Below are 13884 nucleotides of genomic sequence, written 5' to 3' on the forward strand. Positions count from 1 at the left end.
GAGAGAGGAGTCAAGTACGATGCCGAGGTTCTTGGAGTGGTCTGTGGGGGTCGGGGGCTGCCGAGGGTGGTGGGCCACCAGGTGTTGTGCCAAACCGAAGGGGTGGTTCCAATGAATAGGACTTCTGTCTTCTCTGAGTTGAATTTTAGACAACTGTTGTTAATCCAGGCTGCGACTTCCTGCATTCCTTCATGGAAGTTGAGACTGGTGGTGGTGGGGTCCTTGGTGAGTGAGAGGATGAGCTGGGTGTCGTCCATGTAGGAGACTATGTTGAGGCCGTGCCGTCAGACAATGGTGGCGTTGAAAAGGGTTGGGCTGAGTGATGATCCCTGTGGGACTCCTCAGTTGATTTCAGTGGGTTGGGAGAGGAAGAGTGGCAGTCTGATCCTTTGGCTTCTGCCGGTGAGGAATGATTTGATCCAGTTGAGGGCGGAGCCTTGTGTGCCGGCATTGTGTAGACTGACTGTGAGTGTGCGGTGGGATACAGTGTCAAAGGCTGTTGAAAGGTCCAGTAGTATCAGGGCCGCGGTGTGCCCTTGGTCAAGGGTGGTGCGGATGTCGTCACTGGCGGCGACTAGGACAGTCTCGGTGCTGTGGTTGATTCGGAATCTGGATTGGGAGGGGTCGAGGATGGCATTGTCTTCGATGAATCTTGACAGTTCTGCGTTAATGGTCCTCTCTGCGACTTAAGCTGCAGAAGGGAGGAGGGAGATTGGCCGGTAGTTCCTGAGGTCCGTCGGTCTGCTGAGGGCTTCTTGTGCAGGGGCCTGACTTCTGCGCATTTCCAGTGGTTGGGGAAGGAGCCGGTCTTGAAAGTGGTGTTGGTGGCATGTTGTAATATGGGTGCGATGGTGGTGACTCTATTGATCTCTCTGTTGCTCCTCTCTGAGTGGATCCTGAAGTTGAAAACTCTTGTATTGTACTTTATCTGCAGAATCCAATACTGTTGAATGACTTCCATTCTGTTGCCCCATGTGTCTATCCTGCATATTCCATTTCACTTCTGCATTAAAACTTCCCCTGTAGTGCTTCTGTACAGCTTCATAGTAGAGGGCATGCCATCAAAATCAGCACATTTATAAAATCTTCAGTAATTCTTTTTGAGTAATAAGAACATTCCTGTGCAAGCAAATCTTGTTTTAAAGGGATAAAAGGGAGAGTTGACCCTTTTAAGAGTCCAACTTGCAATCTGCATATCACACACACCACCAGCGAGCATTTAACTCACTGACTCATTCTGTCATTTTTCAGAAAAAGGGGTGGTGATGAACAGAGTGCCTGAATTAAGCAGACCACTCTTACCCAGTCCAAAGATCAGGGCTTGATCCATCACCGTTTTTTAGGTCACTGCACCATCCCAGCTCAGAACTTGGCTATATGCAAATTAGTCTGTTCCTGTCCCAGTGCATGATGGGAACAGGGCAAACCAAACTACCAAGCCAATTCTTATACTGGGAAGGAAACAAGCTACCGGGGACCGGTTTCTGGCATTCCAGCCTCGTCGGCCCGGCTTGCTTGAATCCTGATGGTGCAATGAGCAAGGGACTCACATCTGAGTATACCCTTCCACGCTTATGGTGGACAAAATTATTCAGAAAAAGGGGTGGTGATGAACAGAGTGCCTGAATTAAGCAGACCACTCTTACCCAGTCCAAAGATCAGGGCTTGATCCATCACCGTTTTTTAGCTCACTGCACCATCCCAGCTCAGAACTTGGCTATATGCAAATTAGTCTGTTCATGTCCCGTGCCGTCCTGTGCCGAAGAGGCTGAAATGCCAGAAACCGGTCCCCGGTAGCTTGTCTCCTTTCTGGTGAAGAATTGGCTTGGTAGTTTGGTCTGCCCTGTTCCCATGATGCACTGGGCCAGGGACAGACTAATTTGCATATAGCCAGGTTCTGAGCTGGGAGGGGGCAGTGAGATAAATAACGGTGATGGATCAAGCCCTGATCTTTGGACTGGGTAAGAGTGGTCTGCTTAATTCAGACACTCTGTTCATCACCACCCCCTTTTCTGTATCGTTTTTGGCCACTGTAGGTGTGGCAGGGTATACTCAGACATGAGTCCCTTTCTCACTGCTCCATCAGGATTCAAGCAAGCCGGGCCGAAGAGGCTGAAATGCCAGAAACCGGTCCCCGGTAGCTTGTCTCCTTTCTGGTGAAGAATTGGCTTGGTAGTTTGGTCTGCCCTGTTCCCATGATGCACTGGGCCAGGGACAGACTAATTTGCATATAGCCAGGTTCTGAGCTGGGATGGGGCAGTGAGATAAATAACGGTGATGGATCAAGCCCTGATCTTTGGACTGGGTAAGAGTGGTCTGCTTAATTCAGACACTCTGTTCATCACCACCCCCTTTTCTGTATCATTCTGTCATTTTGGCAGGATCCAACAATGAAATGTGAAACATTGAGAATAATAGACGAACAAGAATCAAAGACGGAAGGAAAACGAGAACATAGCATGTTGATAACTAATATGCCTCTGCCTAAAGAGAGTCAACCAAGCAATATTGTACAGATTAATATGAAAATAGTGACCTAGGACCCCTCCAAACTAATACTCCTCTTTCAGATTTCTTGGTATGAAGCAATGTACAATTGCCCCATATTTTGTATGATAGGAATGGCCATCTATTGGGTGATTTTCCACCAGATTGCTTTGATTTGACAATTTTTGCTGGCTGTAGAACTCTATGCACTTTACCCCAGCTAACCAGAGGTTATGTGCCTGTGCTCCCCTATCAACTTGGTGAAATTGTCATAGCACTTATTGGTAAATGTAACTTACCTTGATGTCCCTAGTATACAGTGTACCCAGGGCCTGTAAGTTAAGTCACCAGTGGCCTGCATCACTTATCGTGTCATCCACTAGAGTGGCAGTGTAAACATAACTCTATACATAAACCCTGCTTTTAAATCTTAATAATTCACTCCTAAGTAGGTCTTACTGTCCATGAATGCAGGGTAAATGGTATTTAAGAGTAGGGCATGTAAAAGCTAACTGATAAACATCTTTGTACAGTAAAATGCCCAAACTGCTATTTTCACTGTAGCAGCGGTATCTGTTCCATAGAAAAGAATTGGGATACAATATTAAATTTAATGTTGCTGTCTCCGCTTGGGAAACAGCTATGTTCTTGGATTTTTTAAACAGTTATTACAAACCCAATTCATTTGTAAAGTCTGATTTGTAATAATCATTAGAGAACAGGAACTTTGAACAAATCGCCTATTATCTGCCTAAAGCCTTTATAGAGGCTTTAGGCAAGTAATAGACAATTTGTATGAGCTTCCAACTGTCACCCAGGAGTTAAATAGCCCCTTAATTGAGGTGTGAACTTGCTCCCTGAGCTTTTCTTTTCTGTTTCTATGGCTGGCTGCAATATGGGCAGTGTCCCGGAATTTATTTGACTTCAAAGGGGCTTTCCCTGTCAGAGGAAGATGTAGCTAACACTTGCCCCTTTCTTTATCCCTCCAGTCATACACCAGACAGAGTGGGTGTAGAGCTGCAACCAGAAACATTTTTGAGTGCCCATAGTGGAGAGATTACTCATATCCCGGGCCCCTCCTCCAGAGTTAGCACAGGATCTCTGCAGAGAGGAAGCAAGGTTCTGCCATGTTGGTTTTGGGAAGAGCAGGGCAGGGTACTAAAGGATTGTATCAGTAAAACACATAGTAAGTTCTACAAAAGTGGGTAGGTCACGCCTGGGTATTTTTACCCATTGGTTAGGGAGTGGACAGGATTTTCCCCACCCACGGGCTGGCACTGGGCATAAATGTGGCAGCCACCGTACCCTCCTCAGATAACTTCTGGACCTGTAGAAGAACAAAAGAGGACTGGACCTGCTCTTTGTGACAGAGAAGATCCCTGAAGGGGCCCTGTTCTTCCTCTTGTAACTAGAACAAAGGAGTCAACTCCAAGAGTCATAAGGTTGAGCTACTGTTTGACCTTCAGTGCACACCAAGCTTTAAGAGGCCTTTTTCTGCGTTCCCAACTGACCATTCTTTACCACCCATGGTCCTGAACCCTCGGCTGGTGTCAAAGTGACTCCTCCTAACAAATCCTGAAACCTGGTACTTAGGAACTTTTTGGTACATGTTTGCTTAGAGAACTGGTGGGGGACCTGAACCAACCTGCCGTGCCAATCCGATGAAGGTACGTTACCGCTGGTGCAACGGTTCATGTTACATCAGGACTTCGCCGAGAAGGTATCGGCATCTTGGAGCACTCTTCGGCTACAGCCTGAAGCCTTGCACTTCTGGAAGAATCCGATCTTCAGAAAGGTTACTTAAGTCTAAAGCTAGAAATCTTCACAGGTTGAAGGCGAGAAAAGTATCTGGCCAGGGAGGGACCTTCTAAGGACATGAAATGAACATTTCCCCCACTAGAGTCTCTCCTGACAAAAGTTAGTAACTTCACCTAGACCTTGTTTAGCGGCTTTCCAACCACGTGGAGACTTCTTTGGCCTCAACCTGGTGACTTGCTCTGCCAATGATATTTGCCATACATTTCAGAAACTCAGGGCTCGATTTATAGCTTGGCGGATGCGCACTGACCGCAGAAAAGTGACAGTGTAGCCTCCCACCATCATGACTGTCCACTTGCCCAAATTAGATGTCCGGTATGACAGACAAAACTCCATCAAACTTTCTCACTGGTCCCTCCCTGACAGTCCGATGGAGTGAGGACCATTGGAGGCTCAGCTGTATCTTTGCACACCTCATTTAGATGGGTTGTCATGTAGCCGATTTTCAAAGCCCGTCACTGCCAGGAACAACCTGGCGGTAAGAAGCATTGAAATACGCTCAATGCGCCCTCACCCTGTGAGGATGTGTGGGGCATTTTTTTTTCTTCAAAAGGCAAATCCTGCTTTGTTTTTTCTTTAAAAAAAATGTATGTTTGGCATACGGCTCAGTTCTGTTATTGGAGCTGTTTGGCTAACTTACAATGTGTTGACAGGAACTAGCGTCACAGTTCCTGCCAATGCCAGACATGTCTACAGGGCCGGCGGACATTTCCAAATTTCATGGGCGGTTCACCAAAACTCCAACGCTAACAGAGGTTCTTCAGTCGAATATATAAACCAACGGGAGATCCTCCGCCAACATGATGGGCGAAATGAAACCACTGTGGCGGACAGCAGGCGGTCCTTCCTCCAAGACCTATATCTGGCCCTAAGTCCAAAGGTAAACTTTTTCACAAGGATGTACCAGTGCTTCATCGCAATTGGCCTTAAATATTAACCTTGTCTCTGTTAAGTGCATCGATCACAACCAAATGACCTGTTAGTGCTAGTTTGAACCTTAAACTTTATACATTGATAACTCCAGTTATTTGATGTTCATCAGTTTCGTGTCATTTTATTTATTCCAATATACTCTTTCCTTTTAAATTGCTTTGCAGGGTTTAGTTGTGTTGAAACTTTATTGCGGTTGGAGTACTTCATTAATACTTTACACCTTGCCTGTTAGTTGAGCCTATCTGCTCTGTGGCATAACTACCAAGGGGTTGTGCTTAAGTTAATTGTATGGTTTTAGTGGTTCACCCAGATAAGGTTTATGGTTATTATTTGAGGTAGACACTTATCCCCCTCAACTAATACTCAAATTCATTTCATTGCAGATATCACAGGCAATAGAATAGCCTAGGATTTGCACAAGCTGTGAAAAGTTTTAAGTAAAGGTCATCTGTGGTTGCACTGACTTGCAGCCTGGTTCTACTGTTTTTAATTACACTTAGGAGTTTACAGTGTACCCCCAGAAGTAAGTCCATGTACTAACGCTTGTTAGATCTTGGGGTCTCTAGTTGGCAAAGGTAGGTACCAATGTCCAAATAGGGACCCTTGCTTCTAGTCAGGGTAAGGGGGATACACTCTTTAGATAACCCCTGCTCACCCCCTTGGCAGCTTGGCACGAGCAGACAGGCTTATCAAAGGCAATAGTTAAAGTATTTGTACCAACACTCACAGTAACACAGTGAAAACACCATGAATGGACTCCACACCAGTTTAGAAAAATAAAGTATATTTATCTAAACTACACAAGACCAAAACGATTAAAAATCCAGCATACACAGTTAAGTATGATTTCAAAAGAGTTCTTAAGGTTGCGTTAAAATAATCCACAGTTCCATCACGTTTTACCCAAAAGTACCTTTAGATGCGACAAAAGTTCCAAGGGAAAGCTGCAGCGTTGAAAAACAAGCGATGCGTCACTCCTGAGACCCCGAGGAGGTGATGCGACAACCCCGCTGGACGCAGCGGGCGTGTTGCGGTGACTACTAGTCTGTATGGGGAGGGATGCGATACCTTGTATGGATTGCGGTGCGCAGGTTTCGTAGGAAGCGTCTCGCAAAGGTGCGATGCGACGATCTTCGGGACGGCGACCATTTCAGGTGCGGCGGCGATGCACAGCGCAGCGTCGATCTTCTCCTCTCGCGGCCCCTCGATGCGATGGCTCTGCGACGACTCTCACAGCGATGTGATGCGGTCCGCAAGCAAGCGGTGCGACGATCTCACCCAGTGACGACAGGCTCTGCGACGATACTCGCAGCAATGGTACTCTTCCTGCACTGGAGCGATGCGTTCCGCAAGCTAAGGATGCGTCAGTTCTTGCAGCGGCAACAGGCGCTGCGATGATCTCGATCTTCGTGGCGGCGGGAATTTCCTCGCACTGACGGGGATGCACTCCGCAAGCGAGCGATGCGTGGAACTTGGCAGATTGTCTTTAGTTTCTACTTATCCAGCTTCCCAACAACAGGTACAACTTCCAGAGACACCACAACTGGCCTAAGCACTCTTGGGAGGACAGAACTCTTTCAGGAGAGTTCAGGGGGGAAGCTGGGGGTGAAGTCCTTTTGTTCCTCGGACTTCTTAACAGGGAGCCATCTCTACTCAGGCCCTTGGAGCTCTCTTCAAGAAAGGGGACACAGCCCAAAGCAAAGTCCTTCCCCTCTCCTTGGCAGCAAAGCAACTGCAGGTCAGCCCACAAACACACAGCAAGATAGTCCTTCCCTTTCAGTCTTCCAGCTTTCTTCTTGGCAGAGGTTCCTTCTTGATTCCAGGATGATCTAATTGGTTGTAGTCTGGGGTCCTGTACTTATACTCCAAATAGTCTTTGTTTCCTTTGTGCAGGAGGGCTCTGAGCCTGGTCTGAACCTGTTCTGGGTTTTCCTTGGGCACTTTGTTTTCCTGGCTTCTCCTTTCCTTTCAGAGAGAGGGGCAGGGTCGTCAGCCACCCAGCAGGAGGTGGAGCCAGCATTGTGGAAGGCATGCACAGCCCTATTCATGCACAGGTGCTACCGCCTCCCACCACTCTAGATGCAGATGGAGCTATTCAGCCCAGGGATGGTCCACTTAGCCTCTGGGAGCCACCCAGCCCCTGTCACTCACAAACCAGACAGTCAATTCACAAAAAGGCCAAGGCACACAGAAAGGTCAGACAAGAGAACAGCCACTTTCTAAAAGTGCTATTCTCAAACACGGGATTTAAAAACGACCTTTCCTAAAAGATGTGTTATTAAATTCTGAGTTCAGGTATGCCAGACTTTTATGTCCTATCTTGCTCCTATGGGAAGATATGCAGGTAACCACTGTACACAGCATTCCAAATTATAGCCTATGGGCAAGATAGCCTTACAATAGTGAAAAATGAAATGGCTATAATTCACTACCAGGGCATGTCACCTGCACTAGTAGATGCTCTACCTTTCACATACACTGCACCCTGCCCAGTGGGGTACCTTGGGCCTTTCATAGGAGTGTCCAATGTGTACAGAAAGGGAATGGTTAGGCCTGGTCAGTGGGGACACTGGCCAGGTTAAAATGGCAGTTCACAGACTGCACACAGGCACTGCGGTGGCAGGCCTGAGACACCAATTTAGGGCTACTCATGTGGGTGGCACAATCAGTGCTGCAGGCCAACTAGTAGTATTTGAATCACCAGCCATGGCACACTCAGTGCACCCTACTAGGGACTTCTTGGTAATACAAATATGCCAATCATGGATAACCAATTACAATAACAATTTACTCAGGGAGCACTTGCACTTTGACACTGATCAGCAGTGGCAAAGTGCCCAAAGCATCTAAACCAGCAAAAACAAAATCCAGCACAGCGTCAAAAATACAGGAGGTAGAGGCAAAAGTCTGGGTAAACCACGCCAAAGATGCCAGGACTAACAACGCTTTTATTGGTCTTAAAAGGAAATCAATATTTCAGTTAACAGTACTAATGTGTAAAAATGTGCATGAGGCTTTACATGAAACCAAAACTAGATTTTGTTTAAAATATGAAAAACACTTAAGCAGAGAAATACAACTTCTGAGAAGAGGTGAATTTTTAGAAAGGACAGGTAATCTCAGATTTCAGACCAAACTTCCTTTGACAGCTTTTTCATGTTTCTGGAGAAAGCATTTAATGATATGGCCTTCCCGCTTGTGCTCCTAGGCAGAATATCTTTAGGAAAGTGCCCAGAGCTTAAGATCGATTGAATACCCAAATTCTACACGTGTTTTCTTTAATAAGGAGAAGAAATTAAAAAAATGAAGCAAGCTATCCACTTAAGTTGGTGAGGATCAACATGATTCCTGGGTCCATAATGGACACTGGCCCAGGGCATTTTATCTTGTTTGCCATGCTCATCCTCATCCTTCTGACCTGGTGGAAAGGCGAGCCTTTGCAGAGGCAAAAGCCCTCTGCCATTGATTGTTATATCCTGTGGGTATCAGTGGGTCATGTAGTGGCCTATCTCCGGTGATCATATCCAGACGCAGTGTTTTTCCTGGGTCATAAAAGGTGGAAGTTGTTAGGAATTCAAAAGATTATATAATCAACAAACTCAGTATATATGTTTTATTTCTGTAACACAGACCTAAGCAAAGACAAGTGCAGTACAGTGTCAATTACTAGCATTACGTCAGGAGAGGTAGCTGATTTGTGGAAGTTAATGCATTCTGATGGAGTGTTTTTTAAAGAGGTGCTTCTTCTATGACTCTTTCCTAAACTGTAGCAGCGTTGGAGCTGTCCTTATAAATACAGTGGCACTGTTTTTTAGTAGAAAAAAACAGATTTGGATTTCATGGCTTGTCAAAATCCAAGCTGTCAGCCTGCATATGTATTTTTCTTTAAGTTTAAAACGTCCCCACCTCTCTGTCTTACCATGCCTGAAGTCCCATGTCATTTCTTCATCCACACCATAATTGCCATCTCCAGAAGGTGCAAATATTTTCAATAGTAGTTTTTCAATTGGTTTAGTGTGCTATATTTCACCTACATTTCTCTCTCCTTTGATCTATCACGCTTTTTCTTATTTTAACCCTATGTGACTGTCAGTTATTTGTATTACAAACCAATGAATGCAGCTTACCAACGACAGGTTTTATGATGCAGACAGAGGGCCAAATTTAGAGGTTGAGGGATCACACTTTGTTTATCAGGATGGCAGAGGACATTGTGTGCCACTCTGGTGGACTACTGTGTGCCAAATTTAAAGATCCCTTCGGATCTCTGTACTTTGACAGGGACCGCTGTTCATACTGCTGCTATCAAGGTACAAACGTTTGTTGGATGGCCACTGTCTGTTTTGACAGCCATCCACCAAACTTTAACAAACATTATTTTTTTTTTTGTTTTGTTTTAGAAAAACAAAAATCTAATGACACCTCACATGAAGGGAGCTGTTTTCATTTGATGTGTGGACAATGGAGTCAGTATTTATATTTTTCTGTCTCTCACTAACCGCTTTTACCTGGTGGTGACAAACCAAAAATAAGTACATCACACCATCCACCCTAAATAGAAAGGGCAAATTAATCCCTCTTTCTGATGTCCACTACTCTGACAGGCCATTAGAGGAAGCTTTTTTCCAATGGAGTCAAAAAAGGCTCCCTCAACAGAAAGCTGGTGGTCTGCCCATTTCTAAATGATTTATGCAGATGGAACGTTTGCAGACAGAACTCCGTCATGTTTGTGACAGAGTACCCTGTTTGCCAACTCTAAACAAGCCAAAAGGTATTGAATAGTTAACTTGTCGAAATGTTATCTCTAGCATCAGCTGCTCTCTTTTGCTTACGATTCTACCAGAGGCATATCTGCCAAATGCCCACATCTCAAATGTACCACCTTAATAGTCCGTGTTGACTGATTATTCAGCAGAGCGGTGCATACTTGTGTTTGTTGTTCAATACACACAATGAGGAAAATAAAGGTAGCAGCTCAAGTAGGCAAAAACTACTATCTATATAGCCAGGGCTGTCTCAATGGGTCACTGATTTACAGCAGGCTTCTCAACTCCTCTGCAAATACTGTGAAACCATTACTGATATTTGTTTATGCTGTTCTTTGGTTTCAGATACCTCATCAGGATTTCTACAAATTTCAAAATCAGAGGAAGCAACGTGTGTAAGCATCAGTCCAGCACAAAATAAACCAGGTGAACATTTGCAATTGGGAAGGTGGAAGATATTGTTTTATGTGTTGTGGTGTGTTAGTCAAACTATAAAAGCTGAGTGAAAGGGCTCTAACAAGTAGTATTGGAGCAAATGTGTAAAGTTCTGAGTAAAGCCAAGGGCCATTTTCTCGCATCCAGCCAATAGCTACTTAATGCCAGTAATTTCTGATGTTCTAAAAGTATACTACCTTGTGCTGTTAAATCGAGGCAGTAAACAGGAGTGCTTTAAGCCTTGATCCCTCTGGCAAGCTACATCCCATGTTCAGTAGTTCATTAACTACAATAGACCTAGTGCTGAACAAGGATCTTCTAACCTGGTGTTGGGCTCGGATGATTGCATGTTGTTGTCTTCTTGGAAGAAGTCTTTGTAGTTACGAGATAGGTGACTCCTCCCTTGGACGATAGTGCGTATGGGCATCGGCTCCATCCTTAGATTGTTTTTTTCCGCCACTTGGTTCGGATGTAACTTTTCCGCTCCGGGTCGAAATCTACCTTTAATAGTAGTTCGACGCGAACAAACTTTACAAAACAACTTCCCATATCAACAAACATCGACTCGACTTCATCAGCTCGATTCCGGTCATCGACGCGGGCCAGTGGGCCTATCCACCCCGTGAGACCTACAACTCATGGAAAGGACGCCATTCAAAAGATACCCCGAGTGTGGAGCAAAGTTTCCATGCAGTGACCATCACGAGGTCTGTAACCTGTGCCTATCGCCAGGACACGACGAGTCAAGCTGTACACCCTGTGCATCCTTTCCATCTAAAAAGACTATTCGAGATCGGAGGGCCCGTCGACACGACATGCAGAGATCGGCTCCGGAACCGGTGGATATCTTCGATGAAGAAGTTTCACTCGTTCCAGAAGAAGATTCAAACGATCTCCAAATCGTATCCGAGGCAGACGACTCCGATGACTCCATACCATCGGGTCAACGCGTGAGTACTACTGCCCTTGTCCCATACCCAGCACCTAAATCGAAGGCAAAGATCAACAACCACGCCCAGAACCGAAAAAATCGGCGCCAGCAGTGGTTCCGCAAGGAGAAGGCCTTTTCCAACCTGATCCTCTACAAAAGAAGATCTACATTGATCCAAAGACAGGTCATGTATCCACTGCACCACACAGGAAGAGGAAGTCAGACACAGCACCTATACCTCCAGTGCCTGTCAAGAAGAAGGACTCTGCCACATCTCCTATGCACCCTTCTTCTCCTGTACTTCCTTCTCCTTCACCTTCTCTTCCTCCTAACATTTCACCTCAAATTTCTCCTCAAAATGCTCATCCTCATTCTTAACCACATACACCTCAGAATGATGATGAGTATAGCATGGGGGAGGGGTAGACCCAGATAAGCCTTTTCCCTACTCAGGCGATGATCCAGACTGGGAGTACCCAAACCCACAGGATGTACCAGATATTCCTGACCCACATACGTATCCATCCAAACCTTCTCCTCCAGAAGACAATCTTGGGTTTGGACACTTACTTAATAGGGCTGCCATCTACCATGGGGTCACAATGCATTCAGATGAGCCAGAGGAAGATTTCTTATTAGATACTTTTGAACAATCTCAAAGGTCTGTTAAAATACTACCTATGATTAAGGGGGTCATTAAACATGCAAGTAGAACTTTTGCCTACGCGCGTCAGCGCTGCTGTCTTACTATTTTCGCGCTCATTTATTTTAAAACATCTCTGCGCTGCTGGTCATCGCCTAGAGCTTCTAGAGCTCGTTTTTAATTGTGCTATTTGTCTTGTGTCGGCTCCGTAGGCCGGGGAACTATTTACAGGCTTACCTGCACTCAGCAACTGCTTCAACCCGTTCTTGGCGGGATAGAGTAAGTTTAGCGGGTCCGTCCGCCATCTTGGGTAGGGGTGAGGTCTCTGAGCACTCCGGGCGCCATATTGACTAGGTCGAGGGACGCTGGAGGCGGACTTCCGCACCCGGTGTGCTTATTAAGCCACCTGGTGCAGTCTTTGGCCAGAACTTTTGCCTACGCGCGTCAGCGCTGCTGTCTTACTATTTTCGCGCTCATTTATTTTAAAACATCTCTGCGCTGCTGGTCATCGCCTAGAGCTTCTAGAGCTCGTTTTTAATTGTGCTATTTGTCTTGTGTCGGCTCCGTAGGCCGGGGAACTATTTACAGGCTTACCTGCACTCAGCAACTGCTTCAACCCGTTCTTGGCGGGATAGAGTAAGTTTAGCGGGTCCGTCCGCCATCTTGGGTAGGGGTGAGGTCTCTGAGCACTCCGGGCGCCATATTGACTAGGTCGAGGGACGCTGGAGGCGGACTTCCGCTCGGTCCAATACCATAAAGGCATGAAGGACCAAGCGCGCAGCGGTTACGCGCAGCGGGCGCGCCGTAGGGGCGCCGGAGGTGCGCCAGAGGTAAGCCCGTTTGCGCCCGTTCGCGCTTCGGAAGCGCTAAGGGCTGTATCCTCTGATCCCCCACTGTCCCATCGTTTGGTGTACTCTCGGGCTGCTTTATTGGATTTAGGACCTGCTCAGGCGCCCCTTACTCGGAGGGCTAATGTTCTCGGCCCATTACGATCTTTGTCTTGCGGACTCCTTAATGTTAGGTCGCTCTTCAAGCACTATACCGAGATTGCCTTCCTGATTGAATCTTCAGGATTGGACATTCTGTTTTTAACGGAAACGTGGACCCGGGAGGACTGTCTGGTCGAATTAGGACTGGCCTGCCCCCTAGGCTTTAAAATTATTCACACCCACGCCCAAAGAACAGAGGTGGTGGAATTGGCATCATCTATAGAGAGTCGCTGGGTCTCTTCCAGCTTAAAATTAGTGAGGTTTCGGGTTTCGAGCTGATGGGATTTTCCATCAAAGACCGGGAAAGAACACAGTTCGCGGGGGTGTTATGTTATCGCCCGCCGGGCTCTGCCCCCTTTCTATCAGACTTTCTTGATCTAATATATGATCTCTCGAACTCTCACGCTAAGCTGCTGGTCCTGGGGGACTTTAATCTTTGGCAGGGTGGACCTCTGGATGGGGCGTTTTCGACACTTTGTCAAACTCTCGGCAACATTCAGTTGCAGCAACTGGTAGGCGCTGCGACTCATAGAGGAGGGCACACCTTGGACCTGGTATTCGCTGACGCTCAAGTAGCAGCGGTAAACGATATCTTAAGCCAGTGCTGGACAGACCACGCACTGGTGGCCTTTTCCCTTGATTTAGGGACCTACCCTGCGGAAGCTGCGGGGGTAGGAGGCTCGAAACTGGGTAGACCCTGGTCTCGTCTCTCCAAGTCATCCTCACTACCCGCACTACTATCAGCCAACTTCTGTCTGAGCAACTCGGTGGAGGAAAGTTATCTTTCCTTATGTCAGTCTATCACCGAATCGTTGGATAAGCTGGCTCCTCTTCGTCAGTCTCGAGGGAGAGTGAACCGGGCTTGCCCCTGGTATACGGAAG

At 46.5% G+C, this 13884-nt stretch overlaps 1 protein-coding gene across 1 annotated transcript in view; it reads left to right on the forward strand.

Moving 5' to 3' along the window:
- LOC144755767 (uncharacterized) overlaps window positions 1–13884 on the forward strand; it is a 169540-nt gene that overhangs the window by 47393 nt on the left and 108263 nt on the right. The window contains exon 3 of the mRNA XM_078644987.1: window positions 10350–10430. Within this exon, the coding sequence (XP_078501113.1) occupies window positions 10350–10430 (81 nt within the window). The remainder of the gene's footprint in view (window positions 1–10349; window positions 10431–13884) is intronic.

The sequence above is a fragment of the Lissotriton helveticus genome, chromosome 5_1, assembly GCF_964261635.1.
Source record: "Lissotriton helveticus chromosome 5_1, aLisHel1.1, whole genome shotgun sequence".
NCBI lineage: Eukaryota > Metazoa > Chordata > Amphibia > Caudata > Salamandridae > Lissotriton > Lissotriton helveticus.